General features: G+C 38.7%; 1 protein-coding gene across 2 annotated transcripts in view; it reads left to right on the top strand.

Annotated features, from left to right (window-relative positions):
- The first annotated feature begins 6,488 nt into the window (after positions 1 to 6,488).
- Positions 6,489 to 21,102, top strand: part of vps9d1 (VPS9 domain containing 1) — a 28,529-nt gene continuing 13,915 nt past the window's right edge. Inside the window, exons 1-11 of one of the 2 annotated variants that reach the window (XM_036585204.1) lie at positions 6,489 to 6,703; positions 10,112 to 10,184; positions 10,321 to 10,518; positions 10,598 to 10,769; positions 13,350 to 13,461; positions 17,801 to 17,863; positions 18,650 to 18,702; positions 19,047 to 19,134; positions 19,453 to 19,538; positions 19,636 to 20,141; positions 20,798 to 20,927. In XM_036585204.1, coding sequence (XP_036441097.1) covers positions 6,608 to 6,703; positions 10,112 to 10,184; positions 10,321 to 10,518; positions 10,598 to 10,769; positions 13,350 to 13,461; positions 17,801 to 17,863; positions 18,650 to 18,702; positions 19,047 to 19,134; positions 19,453 to 19,538; positions 19,636 to 20,141; positions 20,798 to 20,927 — 1,577 coding nt within the window. In that variant the 5' untranslated portion in view covers positions 6,489 to 6,607. The remainder of the gene's footprint in view (positions 6,704 to 10,111; positions 10,185 to 10,320; positions 10,519 to 10,597; positions 10,770 to 13,349; positions 13,462 to 17,800; positions 17,864 to 18,649; positions 18,703 to 19,046; positions 19,135 to 19,452; positions 19,539 to 19,635; positions 20,142 to 20,797; positions 20,928 to 21,102) is intronic. The other variant, XM_036585203.1, reaches the window with a different exon arrangement.

Here is a 21,102-nt window from a genome sequence, read left to right as displayed (position 1 = left end):
AGCCAATCAGAGGCCCTGAAATACTCCTCTGTGCCCCTAGGCTTCAGCCCAGGTAAGTCTGTGCATTAAATTGCCCCTGTTTATACCCCTCTAGCACAGGCTTAGCATTGGGAATGGTGATGTCAGGCTCAGGCTCCATCCTATTCTACAAGCAATGCTTTTCTGTAGAGACTATACAAGCTCTGTGTGCACAATTGGACATTGTGTCAGCAATGAGTGCACCTTAAAGTGGCTGAATTAACTAAATAGAAGGCGTGTTAAGATATTTTTGGATACACACACACACACATACACACACCATCTAAACCTCTTATCCTTCTGCATCACGGGGGGTGCTGGAGCCTATCCCAGCTGTCATTGGGCGGAAGGTAGGACACACCCTGGACAGGCCGCCAGTCCACATTCACACCTAGTGTCAATTTAGCATGTCCAATTAGCCTGACTGCATGTCTTTGGACTGTGGGAGGAAATCGGAGTACTTGGAGGAAACCCACGCAGACACAGGGAGAAGATGCAAACTCCACACAGAAAAGACCCTGGTCGCCTGGCTGGAATCCGAACCCAGGCACTTCTTGCTGTGAGGCGACAGCGCTACCCACTGCGCCACCATGCCACCCTTATTTTTGGACATGTGTTTCAAAATACAGACAGAAACTGAAATAAGTGTATTCCAAACAGACTAGAAACTAAAAACAGGCTGCTAAGTATATTAACTGTTTCATTTGCAGATTTTAATCATGATTGTCATCAACGGATGACTTGGCATAAAGGCATTCAGTTCTGAAAATATCCTGAAAATCCTTTTACATACCCAAAGAAGCCTTTAATGGCTGAAGCATTACTGAGAGAAAAAGAAGTGAGCAATCGAACATTCTAAGGACTTTCACCCCTGGAAACAACTTAACTGTAGATGGAAGTGCATGGAAACAACAGTGCTGCTGCCCTGAAAAGAAAAGAAAAAAAAAAAAACAACCCATTGCGCATGCCAAAGGTCATCGCTAAGAACTTGGCACTGAAATCCTAGGCGATGGCACAGTGGAACAAAGCCAGCAATCAGTCTTGGCAGGTGTCGGGGGAGAATCAGCTGTTTTTGTCTGCCATTAGTGTTGATGAAAGAGCAGCAATTAGTCATCATTGATGTGTCAAAAGGTCCGCTGCTGACCTGCTCCGAGGAAGCAAATGATAGCTTACGACTGATGTGCTACTTCTTGCATTTGACCACACCATTTGCTTGAAGTACTAATGAAGAGCACTTACTGCCTGATTTCTGACAATACACATATTATAATTAAGCATATAACATCTACAATATAAGTGGATATTACAGTGGATAGTGTAGTTTATATCCCATTACTCAAATGAATTATCTGTCAGTTTATTTCATACAGCAGGCTGGGCTCTTATTTACACAATTCAGGCAAACATTGAAAATGATTACTGCACTGTTGCATCTAAAAACTTATTGAAATTCAGTTAAAATCACTATTGGTATGATGTAAAACACAGGCAAACGTGCTTTTAAGTTCTCAGACCACGTTTTATAGAGAGACATAAAAGAGAAGCCCTCCCACCCACTGACTTCCTTGGCCACCGTACCATGAAAAAATATCCTCATTTGTCAGACAATTTCCTTTACAATGGGATGTTAAAAACTTCCTCCTCTGATTAGAGAACAAAAGGAAATGGTGAATTATTTTTAGATGAGGGATGGGCTCCTGTGGAGATGAGTTTAATCAATTGTAATTAATTCTTCTGGTTATGGGCAGTAGAGCTTGACAAGTCAGAGAAGGGGTGAGGTTATTGAACTGCATTGAAAACCCATTAATACCTAATAAGAGAAAAGGGAAAGAAGTAGGCTGAGATAAAAATGGGTACAAATGTGGGAATCTGAGTGTGCCCTCCCTGCTGATTAAGCTATGGGAAAGATCTACAGACTGGCAGGCCCACTTTCGCTGCTGCTGCCATCGTAGATGATTGGCATCCAGATGAAAAATGGGGAAATTAAGCAGCTTTTACTATATTGTATTGTAATGGGCCTCTGTCTTGAGTTTGTTCCCATTCTGTCTATCCGTCCAACGCACAGGAAAAAGTCCGGACGGCCAGAGCTCAGCTAATTATCAAACATTTATGCTGCCTTTCAGGCTGAACAAAGAGGAATTGGCACTGCGCACGTTCTTCTCAAAGTCAGGCTGACCTCCCTTTCACTTTGTTTTCTATTAGTTCTTTTTGTTCCAAAGTTAGACGTATGCTGGAAACAACAGTGCTTGCAAAAATAATTAGTCCCTCTTTAAGATGTTAATCAAATTATAGTTGAAGTATCTTCAGATACCTTCATTTGGTTAGAGCCAGAGCAGACCCACAACGCTCCGCAACCAAGTACGAATGAAAAGAATATCTCTGAAGATTTCAATGCAGAAGCAGGCTGTTGTAAATCGCTTTGAGGGGGATGACATTACACCGGCACAGTTTAAGGTACATGCAAACACTGTCATCCTATCAAAACAAAACCATCTGAAGCCTTCATCTACTCCCCCACCCCAACTCCCACACCTTGCCGCATTCTTTTATCTCTCTTATTCTCTTTCAGTTTTCCTTCTCCTTTCAACCGCCATGGTCTGATCAGCCCCAGTCAGACTTTCATCCTCAGAGAAATGTCCATTTCTGTTTTCCTCCCTTTCTTTTTCCTTTTTTTCTGATGCAGCCTCTGTGTTGAATCATTGGATTTAGACTTCAGTACAAGGAATCAATATCTAAATGAATAATATTTAGTACAAAATGAATTTGCCCTTTGCATTCAATGTAACCATTCACTCACAGACACATATTTCAATTTTTTAAATGGAGTTTCACTGACTTTTCAAAATTTCTGCATAATTAAATCGTTCACATGTAATCAAAGTCAGTCAGAGTAGTTTTTCACAGCAGTGGTGACAAGAACCAGACATCTGAAGCATTTTAATGCTTCTAAAAATTCCCCTCATGCAAAGTTATTACATGAAATGGTTATGAGCTGCATGTGGCCTGAGACATTGTTTTAAAGGGCCCGGACTCTACATTTGTGTTATTTTATGTATCAAAACCAGTTGCAATTTATTTTTACATGACCATTTTCTATTCTCTCTTTTTCATTTAGAATTAATTTAGAATGCCTTTAAGACTGATATATGTAACAGATCTCTGTCTTGAATGCCTGCCCTGTATTGTGCCTCACTCAAAAAGCAGTCTGAGCTGAATCACTCCTTATAACTGCAATGTGAGTGGGCTGGGCTAAATTGCTATAGACTGAAAATGCAGGTATATATTTTATACATATATATTCCATATATGTATGAACTCTATGGACCGGGGTGTGAACTGTGTGTGTATATCACATCAAACTATTTCATTTCAAAAAGAAACCAAAGACAATGTTTTTCCATTATATGGGCTTCTTTAGATAGTTTTGCAAAAAAAATGTTGGTCTAAAATGTATATATTTTTATCCACTCATGGCAGAGAGTACATACAGGATAATGTATAGCAAAATATACCCCAAAACAACCTATCTGACCATTACACTTAACATTATATTGTGGCTTCCCACTACTGACTCGTGTTGCCAAGGGAACGCACAGGAAGCATGGCCTAGAGAGCGGCCATGTGAGGAGGCTCTTGGGAGGCGCTGCATTCACAGTAGGACAGACATTTATCATACACAAGCTGTTGTTGTTAGCTTAAAAATGTGCACGTGTTACTTGTGCTATTCTGTGCTGGGCTGTAGGGGTAGTTGGTGCTAGTATAGTGCCCACTGTCAGGGAGAAAGTATATGGCTAGAAGTGACCTGTTTCAGCAGTACTGAGTTGTTTCCTGCATCTTGTACTTTGCTAACACCACAATATATGAAGACTCAAGAAACATGGGAATGAGATCCTAATGCATGGCCACAACTTAGTAAGGTGTGGGAATGAGATCCTAATGCGTGGCCACGACTTAGTAAGGCATGATCTCCTTTCCACGACTTACTAAGTCATGGGCATGATTTATCTCATTCCCATGCCTTACTAAGCCGTTGCCACACATTAAGATATTGTTTCCAATCGTTAATAAAGTTTTCATTTATGGAATATCACCAGCAGGGCTCCGTAATATCTGCATTGTAGACCACTGTAAAGAAAATCCAAGTCTCTAGGTCAATACATGCTTCTCTACAATGTGTCATCTCACACCAAGCCATTCTGACTTCATTTACATCTCAATCATTGAATTACTTAGAATTTTGAAAAATCTGTGGAATTTCCCTTTAAATTTAAAACACATAATAGACACTGAAAGCCCTGCTATCGTGGAGCACAACTTTACAAGACACACTTTAACAATTTTTCTAGATAAACACATACACACACACACGAACTCAAACACACTTACATCTATACGGTGATTAACAGGCATTCCACCAAATTCCATTACATCACTGCAGTTATTTCAAAGCTGGGTCAAACTATGGACAAATCTACATAATATGTCTTTTCTATGAGCACCATCTAGTGGTGTGGGTCTGTTAACAACCAATACGTTCAAGGTTCTGTGCCAGTTCAGCACACTAAAAAATGTCATATTCTTGTATTAAACAGATTCCAAATAAAGTTTCCTCTCTGTGTTGTCTTTGAAATATACACTGCTGAGGTCACTGGCCAAAGCGCCAGCTTCCATCAAATAACTGGCTGAATTGGCTCATTGGATTAAGAAGATGTTAAATCACAGCATAGTTCCTTCCTGATGAAAGATTAATGGCAGCTCCCTCTCTCTGTCTAATTTGCTCCTATTTTTTTTCAGGTCACTAGTCTACATAAATCAAAACCTGTCTTCAATCTTCATCTTGTCCTGTTAGCGAGTCAGCATAATTTCATCAATTCATCTTTATATTAGCTGAAGAGATTTGTCCACTCTGCTTTCTACAGCACAAAGACTCGCTGACTGGCCTGCCAGGAAAACTGTTAATAATGACAGATGTGATGAGTAGCAATAAACTAGTTTTTGGAGCTGCATAAATTCTTTGCTTGAGAATATTCCATGTGTACTGTTGCGGTAAAAATAAATAAATAAGTAAATAAATAGCACTAAGCACCACCGTGATCCAGAAGGATAAAGGAATAATCCCCAGTTCATTGATTTAATTTCAAATCAAAACAACCATTTTTCAGCCTCAGAAAACAAAAAAACAATATAACTAGCACAAGCCTCATCAACTAAATATAATACCATTTTTTTGAGTAATGTGTCCACTTTCATGCATTTATTACAGCTTCCATTCTTTACAGGAGACTTGCTTTCAGTTTTTTAAACAAATTGGCAGTTATATTTTTCCACATCTCAAAAGTTTAGTCTTAGAAGCTGGTTGCGTTTTCTGGTGACCCGAGTAATCCCAAACACATTCAATGATGCTGAGGTCTGGACTCTGGGGTGACCAGTCCATTGTTCTAAGAACATCAGTAGCTTCATTGATTGATTTGCAACAACTTCTTGACAACCTCACATCCTTTCGGACTCATGGCACTGAGCTGTTTTCTCACAGTAGAAGGATGGACAGAAACAACTCTACCTCTCTCTCAACGAAGAAAGCTTTAAGTACTGTTCCTCTGATGGTGCCAGTTTTGGTGGTCCATCAGGCCTTGTTAAGAGTCTATTTTCTTATCTTTAAATAGTAACTCTAGGGCGCTACAGCTTTTTCACTTGTTTTCCTTTGACTTTCCCATTCCTTATGAAAGTGGTTGTTTTACTTCTAATCTCCTAAGAAATATGTGAACCTACACATATCATCTGAGTTTTTTTTTTTAATTAATGTTTGGAGTAGTAAAACAGTGGTAAATCTTGTAAAATACATTTTCTATGGGGACTATTTTGCCTTACAACACCCTGCATGTAGCTCTCCGCTAAAAAGACCAAAAGTTAACTAATGCAATAAATGAATTAATAAAAATTATATAATATATATTAGTTATTTAATATAAATATTATAAATTGATAAATATTATTATTAATTAGTAATACTTTGTTATTTCATAATATTTAGCAGTGGGTTTTATGACTTTTGTTTTCTGGAAGCCTTTCAGGAACTCTTTCAGGATGATTGCTGCAGCTTACACTTTTTAACCAGATTGTTTTTATTAATTTAGAATATAAAGATTATTGTTGCTATATACGAAATGAAAATGGAAAACTGCCAGCGAGGTCCCAAAGGTCAAAATGTTTCAAAATGGTCAAAAAGATATTTTAGTCCAGGCTGTGTTAATTAATTATAGGAGAAAGTGCAAACTCACCTGAACCGCCATCACAGACTGGCAACGGCCACTGGCCTAGCTATAAATATGTTCTAGGGAATGTCTTAAAATCATAGTCACGGTACCGAGAATCAGTGGAGTTAAATATGTGACGAAGACACACGCTGTCCGTTCCTTTAGTTAATTTTCTTGAGTTTATATATGCGGCTTTTGAATCTAGTGGAGTGACCACTATTTTGAAATGTGGTACTTCCGCCTTTGCTCCGTTTAAATTTGCTTGCTTCCCGGTTTGTTTTTCTGGTCGATGTGTGGGTGTTTCTTCATTCAAGCAGATTAAAATTTATCGTGCGATGGCTTCTGTCATTGATAGCGGTCAGAGACCTCTCCAGAATGCCATGCGACTCGTAAGCGTGGCTATTCAGTTGGATACGGGTAACAGACATAAGGTAGAACTGTCAGTTTTCCTCTAATATGAGCTCGTATGAGATGTATTTAACAGTCCATCTTGCCACTCCTCCCTGTGCTAAACATGCTGGGGCTACAGGGTCCAGCTAGAGGATCTTGCACTGCCCCGGCCTAGTGTTTTCCAGTTATTATGTGGCGGTTATCAGCGGTAGCCTAAATACCGTCAACTGAATTCAATTTCCTGCTGAAAAAACATCCGAGACGAGACCAGCCTTTGCTTATAGCTGGTTTCAGATGGTATAATGGGTCTTTGACAGTCAAGGCGGTTGTCAAGCTGGGTATCCAGTTGGAATAGTCGAAAATATACAGGTGTTACGGTAAATTCAGTTCCCCCTGTTCCCCCCTCATTGCGCATGTCGAAATCATGACGTCTTCAGTCGACGCTCCTCTGCGGGGCTTAGATAGGCTTAATTCGTTTGTTTTTGTACGGTTATTTCGTCCTGTTCCTCGCGGTTAACGGAATTATCACGTTGTTTGAAAAAGGACTTGTAGTAACACGTTTTAAAATATAAAATGTGTTGTTAGCAGATGTTTTAATGTTCAAACACTACGTGGGCTATCTTGCTAATGCTAGCTTTGGCTCCGTTTTTCCAGAAGTTAGTTAGATTTATTGCGCCATTTCTGATTTAATTACCGTACATGCAGGCACTTTTACGCTGTATTTATGTCCCATATCCTCATCAGTCTCGCTAAGTTCTGTAAATAGATTTGAAACATTTGTTGCTGAAATAAATAAACTGCATTAAGTTACACAGCACAGTAATTAGTCTGTGTTAATGTTGTTAGACTACGTATCTCAGTGCACCTAGGAAGTTGGTTTCCCTGTAGTCTTTGAGACTGAAGTCTTACTGTTATGGTACTAATGTGACTTTACAGTAACTTTTATTCATATTTTATGATCTTTAGAACTGAGAATACAGGGGAACATCTTTAACCAGAGCCTGAGAAAAGTGGTTTTCCCCTTGTATATTACAGCTGGAGTGGATTTACAGTACAGCAATAATGCTGATAATCTATCTCTGTGCCTGATCATTTCACTCAGTAAATTTTGTTCATATTATACCTACTTTACACTGAGAATACAGATGGAACAGCATTCTCAGTGTACTAGTTGATTACAGCTATTAAAGATTTAATGCACTATTATATTAATTTGTTTTTATTTTTATTTTACTCCAACTGCTTCTTCCATTAACATTGTCTCATACAGAGACTAAACGGTAGAACAGATTTACCCAGTGCCCCTAAAAAAAAGTAAGTTCCAATAAAAACTGGCAATTAGGATCAATTTAATATACTATAATGCTTTCTTGGCGGCACGGTGGCGCAGTGGGTAGCGCTGTCGCCTCACAGCAAGAATGGCCTGGGTTCGATTCACGGCTGCGTGACCAGGGTCATTTCTGTGTGGAGTTTGCCTGTTCTCCCCGTGTCTGCGTGGGTTTCCTCCGGGTACTCCGGTTTCCTCCCACAGTCCAAAAACATGCAGTCAGGCCAATTGGACATGCTGAATTGCCCCTAGGTGTGAGTGAGTGTGTGAATGTGTGTGTATGTCTGTCTGCCCTGCGATGGACTGGCGACCTGTCCAGGGTGTATCCTGCCTTCTGCCCAATGACAGCTGGGATAGGCTCCAGCACCCCACCGCGAGGATAAGCGGTTTAGATGATGGATGGATGGATAATGCTTTCTTTGCTTTTTTTGTTCTCCCAGTAACTACAATGGGTCAGAAATTTTAAACTGTAGTTAAATAATTAAATGAAAAAAAAGATATGTTTTACCATTTTTCTCAAATTGAGTGATTAGTACATGCAGGTGTACTACACTGTAATGTTTCTTGATACAGCTATGTTATCTGTTACTATGTTACCATGTTTAATGGAAGTAAACAACTGGGATTTGATCAGTGTTCCTGGTAAATGGTTTCCTTTCCCTACACTACAACAGGGCATAAAGGTACTATGATAATCCTATCATTTCCTTATATTACAACAGGTTATAAAAGTACTATAATAATTGTGGTGTTGTGTAAATTTGTATAATATGAATAAAAGCTACTGAGTGAAATGATCATGCACAGATATAGATTAGCAGCATCACTGCTGTGCTTTAAATCCACTCCACCTGTAATATACAAGGAGAAACCACTTTTCTCAGGCTCTGGTTAAAGACGTTTCCCCCTGTATTCTCAGTTCTAAAGATTATAAAATATGAATAAAAGTTACTAAGTGAAATGATCATACACAGAAATAGATTATCAGCATCAATGTTGTACATTAAATCCACTCCAGCTGCAATATAGAAGGGGTAACCAGGCTCTGGTTAAAGTTGTTCCCCCTGTATTCTCAGTTCTAAAGATCATAAAATATGAATAAAAGTTACTGTAAAGTCACATTAGTACCATAACAGTAAGACTTCAGTCTCAAAGACTACAGGGAAACCAACTTCCTAGGTGCACTGAGATACGTAGTCTAACAACATTAACACAGACTAATTACTGTGCTGTGTAACTTAATGCAGTTTATTTATTTCAGCAACAAATGTTTCAAATCTATTTACAGAACTTAGCGAGACTGATGAGGATATGGGACATAAATACACCTTAAAAATCACTTAAGTCTGAACAACAAAATGTGTCTGCATGTACGGTAATTAAATCAGAAATGGCGCAATGAATCTAACTTCTGTTACTCGGAGTAGTTGAAAACGGAGCCAAAGCTAGCATTAGCAAGATAGCCCACATAGTGTTTGAGCATTAAAACATCTGCTAACAACACATTTTATACTTTAAAACGTGTTAACTGCAAGTCATTTTACAAACAACGTGATAATTCGCTTACCGCGAGGAATAGGACGAAATAACGGTACAGAAACAAACGAATTAAGCCTATCTAAGCCCCGCAGAGGAGCGTCGACTGAAGACGTCATGATTTCAACATGCGCAATGAGGGGGGAACAGGGGGAACTGAATTTACCGTAACACCGGCACAGGGTTTATTTTCGCCTTGTCCAACTGGATACAGAGCTTGAAAACTAAGCTGATGAACCAGCTTAACCAGTTTGGGCTGACCAGTTTGGGTTTTTTTCAGCAAGATTTGTCACAACAGTTTAGTTCTCTGCTAGTTTCTACAATGGCTTTGCAAGCAACTACGTTCAAAAGATGACATACAAATACAACTTGTATCACCTTTTAAATTTCGTTTACAGTTAACTTTCACAAAGCCAGACTAATTTATTACATGATGTTGAACCAAACTGTCAAGGCTTTCTGGGAATAAAAGTGCTGCCCCGTAGGCTTTCTGCAAATGGCAACAGTAAGGTGTTTAGTAGTCAGCATAGTCCAAGTCAGAACAAGAAAATGATCTGTTGCGTCCTTGTTCTTGATACTCTACTAGGAGGCTTACTGTGAATACTTAAAAAGTATCAACTACATCTCACATGCCCTACTTCAGGATGCAGCATGTAAAGGTAAGAAAAACAAATACAATGTGATTTACCTACTTAACAGATCTTATAGTTATTTCTTAAATTCCACAGCAGTGTTTAAACTTGTTCATGCGAATGTAAAAGCTTTCTTCCCTGAATTCTGTGTTTGTTTTTGCAGCTGAGGGAGAGATGGAGGACTTGGAAGTGGAGAAGATGGTGAAGCTTGCTGAGCAATGTTTAGAGAGAGTGAAATCCTGCATAGGGAAACGGAATGACGCGTCTGATCCTGACTCATCAGCCGCAATGTTTCATGGAACCCCACTCACACAGACCACTGCTCATGTTTCGAATGTTGTAGTCAGTCCCACAAAGTCAGGTGAGTCTTTATCTCCATATTCCAGATACTGTTTAACACTACATAGCAAAAATAAAGTGTATTTTACGCCTTTTCATAGTGATATCAAATGAAACAGCGATGGAGTCAAAGACCCAAAGTAAATCAAGCTCTATCGTCCAGCTCTCCAGACATCGCAGGGTGCTCTCAGAAGGTGAAGGGGCAGGATGCCCTTTCTTGCCCCCTGAGGTCTTCCAGAAGCTGCAAACAGTGGATTCTCAAGACAGCAAAAAGTTAGTCACTCCTTGTTTCATAACAGTTACGCTACACAATGTTTATAGTGCAGAGTCCCCTAAAGTGGACTGTTGACCACCTACTTTAAACAAAAACTAGTTAAGAAACTCTTGCAGGGGCCCTACAATGATGCTAAATAATACAATACAGGGATGTACAATAATTCAGGCTACAGTCAAATTAAATTAATAAAAAAACAAGCTATATTTTACTATAACCAGATTTAAAAAGATATAAACATGCTTTTTTATCTTCTGTTCACATAGAAATTAGAACTAAAATGATCATCTTATAATTATATATTTGATCTGAATATGATATATATATATATATATTAGCTCTGGATTATTTGTAAACAAAATTGTTATTGGTCTTGCAAGGTTCATTGATCTAGTACCCTTAAATACCGCGTTTTCTTCTCTTGTGTCAAAACATTGGTAATTATGCAACTTTCAAGAGGAGATCAATTATGTAGAGCAGACTTTCTTATTTCATAATGTCTGGAATCTTCTAGTGTTGTACTGTTGAATATCATCCATGAGTTTCAAACATACTTGAAACAGCTATTTAGGCAATTTTTTTTCTCCAAAGTAATGTCACACATCAAGAGCTATCAGTCATCTGGATGAATTCTACAATCTTTGTTATGTAAATCACACGCAGAACATTGGTTTGAAAAGAAATTGTATTGAGAATGGGAAGTTCTAGTGTGTTTAGCATAGGGGGAAAAACAAACATTAGACGTGGTTGCCTGTTGGCTGTTTTGTAACGCCATTGCATCATAAATTTGATTACCTTTTATCCTAACAAAACCAAAGGACACTGTGTTTCCAGCTTCATTCAAAGATTATAGAACATGATTGAGTTGGTGGTTGGTGAACTGTTTTCTTCCTGCAATTCATTACTTGTAAAATGGAGAGTGCACACTGAAGTATTTGTAGATGCATTTTCTTCATCTCTAGTGCTTAGATAGTGTATTCAGCAGTCATTATAATGTTAAACTCACCTTCCCAGGTTCCACAGAGAGCTACTTTGGCTCTGTCTAGTTTCGTTCCAATCATCACAAATGCTCGTGCTCACGTTAAATGCTCTGATACAAAGATGCCACTCATATTGTCTTACAACCAGTGCTGGAGGCGCATTGGAAGAATTCATGGTGGGCCAGTAGGGTTTTGGCGCAGTTACCTGAGCCAACATCATTACATTTATGAAAACTTATTAACATAGGAATGCACTGACAATCGTTAAATGCCAAAATCAAGTCTGTTTTTTGTAGTGGTTTAGGAAGATAAATTGGTAGCTCCTCTTCCTCCCATTTGTCAGTCAGCAGATTTCATAGAGTGGATTAGCCTGTGTAAATTCAGCACCCTCTCTGCGGTATGAATCTAGGACTGGATGACACCAAAGGCAGCTTTTACCCTGTGCCCCTGTGATTTATGTGAGGAGAGACAACAGCGGCAAAAAAATGAAAATGCGAAATAGCTATGAAAGCAAAGAATAAAAAACACTTGAGGAGAATGCAGTGAAATGCTCAGAGAAATATATTTGAAGATATAGTGCAAAATGTGAACATTAGTCACACCTTTCAACTTAATCCTAACAGAAATATGGAGATGGGTGATGGATAACCTGAGAATTTGATTTAAAAACCGTGAGCTAAACCAAAACCATTTCACATAAAAATTTTATTTTTAATTCTTCTTAATTCTTAATTCTTTACTGTTCTATAATAATGTTACATGTATTTCATGTATGTTTCATGTCATTCCTTTATTTACTTTCAAAGGCTTGAAAAACCAGGCCAGGATGTCCCTTTCAAGTCATTATATTTCAGCATCTTTAGTTTGTTTATTTTGGCCCCTTCATAATCTTTCCAAGAACTGTTCAGAACACCTTAGGTGTCGAACAAGGTCCATGTATTGAGTGGTGTGTTATCTCTTAACATATTTGCTTAAGCCATAGATAGAAAGAAGTGAAGATTCATATATCTGCGTGCAGAGATATGGACATATTCTGCTATTGACCGGAGCTCTTCTTTGTTATTTTGCTGTTTTTATTTTATATTATGTAATATTGCAGTTTTTGATTGCTTAAGATATTTCCTCTGGCCACTGACCCAACAAATTGATTGGTCACTATCAGCTTGAAGCATGCATGTAAAGAATTTGTCAGTACATAATGTTCTCTGATGCAAATATCATTCAAGTTTGGCCCTACTTTCAGAGTGACACTCCACTTTTTTTAACAAGTTAAGTTTCATTGGAAGAGAAGAGTGACAGGGTCCTTACACAGTGGTTGAGTACCTGGCATTCTTGAAGGCTGCTTCACAATGGCAATGCTGTGTGCCCAGAAAAAGTAGCTCTTATACACACAGGAGAAAACATGCTACCCTTTTCTTTCTCAAACTATTGGTGCTATCTTGCAACAAGAGATCTACTCAGTTGGCATTACAATCAAATACAACAAATATAAAAAAATTGCATTAAATTTTCAAATAAGGATTTAATCTGCTAGGTTTATTTCCTGTCATTATACTTATAAATGCAAGATATTCCAACAAAGGTGACTGTGTGTTACAGGGAGTTAACGCCTATTGAGGAGGCTTCACGTCTGAACCAGAAACTAAAGGCAAATTATGAGGCACGTCTGGCAAGGCTTGCCCCCAGTCAGGCCACGCAAAAAACCTCACTAGTAAGTACATCCTCTCAAGTAAATATTTTAAAACTATTTAAGATTTGAAATTAAGAGTTTTTTTTCACTCCTTTGTCATTTTTGATCTCACTTGGAGGTGTTCAAATGTGCTGACATTCATACTTGCAATGGTATTCTATTGAATTTTTTGTTAACGCAGCCTCAATTTCACACCCTCAAAAGGTTTATGCACAGCAGACTTTATCTCCTTTTTTGTGTTTAATAAGTCTCTGCGACGTTTTAAAGACATTACAAGGTTTTTACATTCTCTTGTAAATATGAAATGCCATATTGACACTTCTCAAAGTAGAAAAGGGGAGGGTAATTTTATGCCAAAAGTTTTAAATGAAGTAATACAATCCACAAGCAAAATGGTATCAACATGTCCAAATTATGTTGCAAATAAAAATAATGACAGTTACATCAAACTTAATATTGCAAAAAGATTACTACTCATTTTCAGTTATTTTGATAAAAAATATTATTTATTTTGCCAGTTTTTGCTTTCTGTGTGCTGATTTTGCTGATATATTTTTTCTCCTTTCTGGAGGCATTTTTTTTGCTTCTGACTTTTCGTACATTGTCATAGGGCGGGTCTTAGAAAAGGGCATTCACTTGCATTCTCTTTTGGTCAGCTGATTTGGAGTGACAAGTCTTCTGAACACGAACCACCCCAACGTGGCTGAATACACTGTACTGAGTGCTGCCATGGGTGGTACTGGAATATCTGACATTCATGGCCTCATTCACCAATATCTTCCTAAGTTTTTTCTTAAATTAGTTCTTGAGAAAGGTCCTAAGAAAAAAATTCTAGTCTTAAACTATAGAATTGTTTGCAACTTTGTGCTCTTGAGTCTGTGTTCTGTTCGTACGTAAGAACAAATCCCAAATAAGAAAGCACTGGTGAATGTCAGAATCTTTGCGAAAACTGTGTAAGTGGGTTTTAAGAAGAAATTTCTTAGAACTGTTGGTGAATGAGACCCAATTTTAGTCATTCCTTTCAAATTATTGATGTTCCTGTGCCAAACAATATAACTGTTACGTTGGGTACTGAAAAAAAATAAAAAATAATAATAATAATAATAAACGCAATAAAATAAAATACACAAGATAAAATAAATAAAAATACAATGACTAACAAGAAAGTAATAGTAATATTCCAGTAAAAACAATGACAGAAGGAAAACTGATATCATGCTTCTTGATAATCTTAATAAAAAGAAAATAAAAGTGGACCAAGTACAGAGCCTGGTGGTACACCACAGAGAATATCATGCATATCTGAAATATGTTCACCTACACTTACAAAATACTTTGTTATATTTATCATATAAATATGTAAAGAACCAGTTTAACACAGTTCCAGAAAGACCAACAAAATTTTCAAGTCGATATTCTGTGGTCTATAGTATCAAATGCAGTTAAATCCAGAAGAATGAGTACAGAGACATCACCTGCATCAGCAGTCTGGGGTCTGTTAGGAAGTACACTACATGGACAAAAGTATTGGGACACCCCTCCTAATTATTGAGTTCAGGTGTTTCAGCCACACCCATTGCTAACAGGTGGATAAAATTAAGCACATAGGCTTGCAGTCTTGGTGGATACTGGCAGTGGAATGGGTTGTACTGAAGAGCTCAGTTACTTTAAACATGGCACTGTCATAGGATGCCACCTCTGCCACAAGTCAGTTTGTGAAATTTCTGACCTGCTAGATCGGCCATGCAAATCTAGGTTTGGCAAATGCCAGGAGAACATTACCTGCCTGTCGCTTTGCCAGCTGTAAACCTTGGTGGAGGAGGGATAATGCTATGGGGTTGTTTTTCAGGAGTTGGTCTAGGCCCCTTAGTTCTAATGAAGGGAAATCTTCATGTTTCAGCATACCAAGACATTTTGGACAATTGTATGCTTCCAACTTTGTGGAAACGGTTTGGGAAAGGCCTGTTCCAGCATGACTATGCCTCAGTGCACAAAGCAAGGTCCATAAAGCCATGGCTGGGTGAGTTTGGTGTGGAAGAGCCCTGACCTCAACCCCATCAAACACCTTTGGGATGAACTAGAATGGAGATTGTGAGCCAGTTCCTCTTGTCCTACATCAGTGTCTGACCTCACAAATGCTCTTCTGGATGAATGGGTAGAAATTCCCACAGACACCCCAAAATCTAGAAAAAGCCTTCCCACAAGAGTGGAAGATCTTATAACTGCAAAGGGGGGACCAACTCCATGTTGATGCCTATGAATTTAGAATTAATGTCATAAAAGCTCCGGTAGGTGTAATGTGTAGGTGTCCCAAAGCATTTGTCCATATAGTGTATAATGGAGGCAGGTTTTGTCAATGTGGTTACATAATGGGTAATAAAAATGAAAATAAGGTTCTGCACATTTGCAAGTTCGCTACCAACAGGAACTTGCAGATGATTGCATCATTTTTGGGGTTCTCTAACCAGCAAAGAACTGATGGCTCAGGTTCTGCACACATGTAAAGATGTGGTGTGTTATAAATGTTGCGTGTGCAGGGACCAGAGCCTTTGATGGTCTTTGTCTATCAAGGCCTGCAGGTGGTGACTCCATGATGTTATTAAATACCACCTTCCTGAGAATGGAAAACTGGGAGGACATATTATAATTTTTAAATTAATGCATTTTCCTTCTGTACAATGAAATATTTTAAGTGAAACATGATATCAGGCTAGGTCTCCAAACTAGCTGAACTCAATGATAGGCAGGGGGGTGGTGAAATATGATATTCTTGATTAATATTATTTTTTCCCGTCCACTGGTGCGTGAGGACAATCTCTTGCAACCGTAAGTAATAAAATAAACAAATTTTGCATTAAGTGAACTAAGGACTGTTTACGGCATGATCAAATGGCCACAGTCTAGAGTCACAAGCTGCCTTACATAAGAAGCGTTTTAACAGATATGGAAAAGCATTTAGTTTAGCATTTTGCTAGGTAGCTACCCGAAACACCAGCTTACATTTACATTACCTGACATTTAAGGATGACTTCATCTTGACTCATTTCCTCTGTCTAATGTCTTGCATGGAATTTTTGTAATGTCCAATCTGAATCTCTGGACCTATGAACTCTAGCTTCACCAGCTTTGGACTGTTAAGTGACATTTACTGAAGTGCTCAACATTGCCTTGTCAGGCCTTAAAGGTTGAATGCCTGCAAGTGCATAAACAACAATAATGAGAGGGGACTTCACATACTTCAAAAGGAACAAAAAAATCTATCAAGTATGCCATTTGTTGTTATGAGTATTTATTTGTTTGTTTAAAATGCACCATTATTGTCTTAGTCGCCACATCCATTTTGCAGTGAATTTAGTTTAATTCCACAAGCGAAATCTTCTAAAATCTGCATCCCAAGTAGGCCCTTTTCAAGTTTAGTGATCCCTCTTAATTAAATGAATAGAAGAATTAGCCAAATGGCCCTGTGGGCTGTTTTTTGTCACGTGGCATTGTGGGAGTGCCTTACCAATTAAGGTTGCTGCCTTAAAATAAGTAACGTAATGCAAAGAATGAACCTATCTAATGACATGGAACCTATACAATGCAAAACTACGGTACGTTAGTAGGCAGCATAATTAGAGCCTTCGTGTCGCGGATGTGGATTTGCTCACTTAACATGTTGCCTTGGTAGAAAGCGCGGTAGATGAGACAGAGACTGTGGGGGCTTGTTTGCTTTTATAATAGTAAGAGAGCCAAAGTCCCTCTCAGGTGACGCCGTTTCCTTCCTATCGATTGGGAGTCACACTCAAGGCTGCAGGACTGTGGAGGAAGCTCCGTGGTGAGGGGAACGTTTATTTACACCAGGGTAGTTTTAACGAAACTAGTGAGCTGAGCTGACAATGGTAAGTTCTGTCGCTTAACTTTACTTTGTAGAAACAGTTGAGAGTCGCACTTGCAGTTCAGCTTAGACAAAAACGTTTTACCTTAAAACGCGTCTGTAGTTTTCAAGAATGCTCCGGAGACGCAGCGAGGCTCCGCGGGACCTGCGTACATATTGGGAAAAAATGAAAACGTTTCTGAAGGTATTTTTTAAAACTTGAATAACACTGTGTCGTGTGTGTGTGTGTTAGGCGAGGGAACTGGGCTAATCCTCTACCTTTTTGCTGAACTCCTTTTGGCTGCTTTCGTTAGCATACGTCCACCCTCATGCAGGCAACATTAGCGTTTGAAACAGTCAGTCACAGGAGCAGCTGGTCCGTCTCACTAACGCACACTTTGGAGGGTGAAAAGTTCCTCTCATAAGGGCCTGAAAACTGTCACATCTACCACCTCTTGTCTTGTTTAAGCTTCTAATTTAGCTTTGCTTTTCCACACGATTTAGACCCTCTCTCTCCAGAGACAGATGATGGAGAACCTCATCATAGCAAGAGCCAGACAGGATGCTGTATCCTTTAAGTTTCATTTTTAAATGTTGAAGTGTTTCTAGGGCATCGCCATGCAGACAAACTCAAATTATAACTAAGTCAAAATCTATAGTCTTAAAGTAGATAAATGAATTTATTTATTACTTGCTTACTTTAACAAATTATGTCCCAAAGCTTTGGCTTAGGTTCAGTGAGCCTGTTGGTTTTAACAGACATTTAATTTCTTGTCTGCATGTAATACGTCTTTATATTACTTGTATATATTTTACATACATATCGTCGCTGTCGGAACAACACCTCTTTTCTCCAAAAAATTCACTTTACAGGGGAAAGAAACTTTTAATGGAAGTTAAGGGAGACATTATTTATTCCAAGTAATTTTGGACCATTTTTCAAATGGTTGCTGGAGATTTTAAAAATATGTCACAAAAAAGAAAAACGGCAAAACTTGAGATACAAGCTTTTGTCCTGACTGCAAGGATATGCATAACATAAAGTAGTTACTGAATACCTGGTGGAAAGCCTGTGGTTCATCAATGTGCTTCCAAAGCTCTCAACTGTGCCCCCACCTTCAAGAGCACAGTCATGTGCTTGACCCTTTACTCAATAGGTCAGTACTGCTTTTCTTCCTGGTTAAATCAGTGTAAACACTGAAGTGATCGAAGAAGGACATCAACGACTTCCTGACCTTAGAATACAGAACGCTGTTATGCCATCAGATGAACATGACTATCCAAGAGAAGATATTTTGTCTGAAATGTGTAAATGCATCTGTCAGTTGTTAAGCTTTTCCTGAGTGCTTGTAGCTCCAGAGAAAGATGGAAGAGAGGAGACTCAGACTGCAGGAACAAGCTAACAGGTGAGCCTCTTCACTGTGGAGTCCGATATGTGGTGTCCTGTATTGATGTTTAAAAAAAAAGTTGTTAGAGTGGTTAGATTTCACTTCTCTCCAGATTATAGTAGTTGTACTCTATATTCAGGGGTGAAAGTCTTTAGGTCTGCACAATAAATCATTTATTATTTTTATTATTGTTTATTTTTGTAACTTTGGCCTTTGCAATACTGATATTGCCAAGGCTTGCAGTATGTAAGCAAACCCCTTAACCAAATCAATAAACTATTAATTGTGTGTGCTGTGAGCATCCTGATCAGTCCTTGCAATTTGGACAAGCCCTCATGGGATTTGTATGTTCTTGTTTACAGGAGGTTTTCATCTTCAGGAACGATGACACCTGAGGAACAGGAGCAGCGGGTTCTGTATGCAAATATCCTGGAATATGAGCAAGATAATGTGAGTGTGTGTGTGTGTGTGTATATATATGTATATATGTGTTGTGTAGTTCAGTGGTTCCCACCCCTCGTCCTGCAGGACCCCCAGCCCTGCACAGTTTTGTCTTTTCCTGCCAAAACACACCCACTTCAGCTTGGAAAGGCCTGTTCAATAGTGGATTAGTTTGATCAGGTGTGTTGGGAGCAGGGCAAACACTAAAATGTGCAGGACAGGGTGTTGGGAATCACTGGTTTAGTTTACAGCTCTGAAATATGCTTGGTATGCTTAATAATGGCATTTAGTGACAGGTCTGAAATATTTTGATGTTTTAATTTCCAGGATTGGCCTAAGGTTTGGAAAGCTAACCTGAAAAAGAAACCGAATGATGCAACTTTAGTTTCAGGCCTTGTCACCTGCCTTTTGAGGTACAAAATAAGTTTGCATTAATTGCTGTGTTTGCTTAGTAAGAACACAGGTCAGTAATGCCATGTGTCATTTGATTAATTTTGTTCCTTTTCCCAGCTGCCCAGAGCATCCAGTAATGAAACTATTGAAAAAGCTCCAGTATCAAGTATATAACAAGCTGTATCCTATGGTGAGTCAGATTGTCCCCTCCAGCCCACTGCCTGGTTGCTCTGTGTCTTTAAAACCGTCCCGCAGTGCCCAGAGCCTGCTCCTCACTGACAGCCCCAAAGGTCAGCTCAAATCTGGCCTGGTCCACAGCCTGTCGGATGCATCCATCTCACTCTCACTGGTTCACGACCTCAATGCCACAGACACAGGACCTGAGCTGGATTCAGAAGAACCCATGACTCCAGCCCCTCCAGACCGAGAGAACTCCTTTGAGGATCTGGAGCAGTTTCTAAATCAGTTGGACTGGATTCCATCTCACAGTGCTGATGACACAGCCTCTGACGTGACCTGTGACTCAACCCATGGGGACTTGGAAGTTCACATTCAGGACCTGGAGGAGCGAGCTTTGAAGGAACATCTGAAAGCCATAATAAAAGACATTCACAATGCCATTGGTGAGTGAGAACTCTTAAGGGTGAGTGATGTGCGATTAAAAAAAAAATTAACGTAATGGTACTTGAAGACATCTCTATGATACAAAAACATATAGTATTTATTTTTTCTAAGGTTTGCCAAGAAGAAGCAGTACACTAGCAAAACAGCAGTGTTACTGACCAAATTAGTTAAAATTTAAATTAAAATTTGGTGTAATAATAAACAGGAGGAAAAATCTTAGTTGGTTAAAAAAAAATAAATAAATAGGAGAGTAGCATAACTGGCCAATATCCTATGAGCTACTTATTTAATGCAGTTTTAACTTGACGTAATTGTTTACAGGTGCAAGATTTTTATGTATCACACTATTTGTCAGTGTTGTAGAAATACTTTTGATACCTGAATGTGCTCAAATGCATATTGTGACACAATACATAATGATAACACAATCATATTTTCTACCACTTAGCACTTTTAAGACTCGGTGTGCATTTTGTAATAATTTTTCATCTTTAGTTGTGATTACTACATCCACACAAAACATTTTCATTTTCAGGAGATCACCTTAGTGTGGACAGAATGTATCAGTGTATCCTCTAGTTTATGAGCTGGTATAAATGTTAAATGGCTCCGGTTTCTGAATGTGTGAATTTATTTTAGTCTATCTATATTTCAGATCGTCTGCTGTCCCTGTGCCTGCTCTCTTTTGAATGTCTCAACACCGCAAGCGCCAAAGACCACTGTGTAGCATGCATAGAGGAGGTGTTTTTCACTCCGATTTGGAGCCCTCTACTGGCACTATTTAGGTACTATATTTTTGTAACAGACTGATAAAATAGTGGGTCAATATTACTGCATACAGTTATCGTTGTGAGTGAATAGGTGGCACTGCTTCAGAATCATAAAATATTAGTCTCTTAAAATTGGCACACATGCATTGCATAGCCTGCATACTGAGCTAGAACTGGTAGTTAGTTTCGA

This window comes from Colossoma macropomum, unplaced genomic scaffold, assembly GCF_904425465.1.
Source record: "Colossoma macropomum unplaced genomic scaffold, Colossoma_macropomum, whole genome shotgun sequence".
Classification (NCBI taxonomy): Eukaryota; Metazoa; Chordata; class Actinopteri; order Characiformes; family Serrasalmidae; genus Colossoma; species Colossoma macropomum.
The sequence above is the reverse complement of the archived record's forward strand: the minus strand, read 5'-3'. Positions and strand labels throughout refer to the sequence as shown.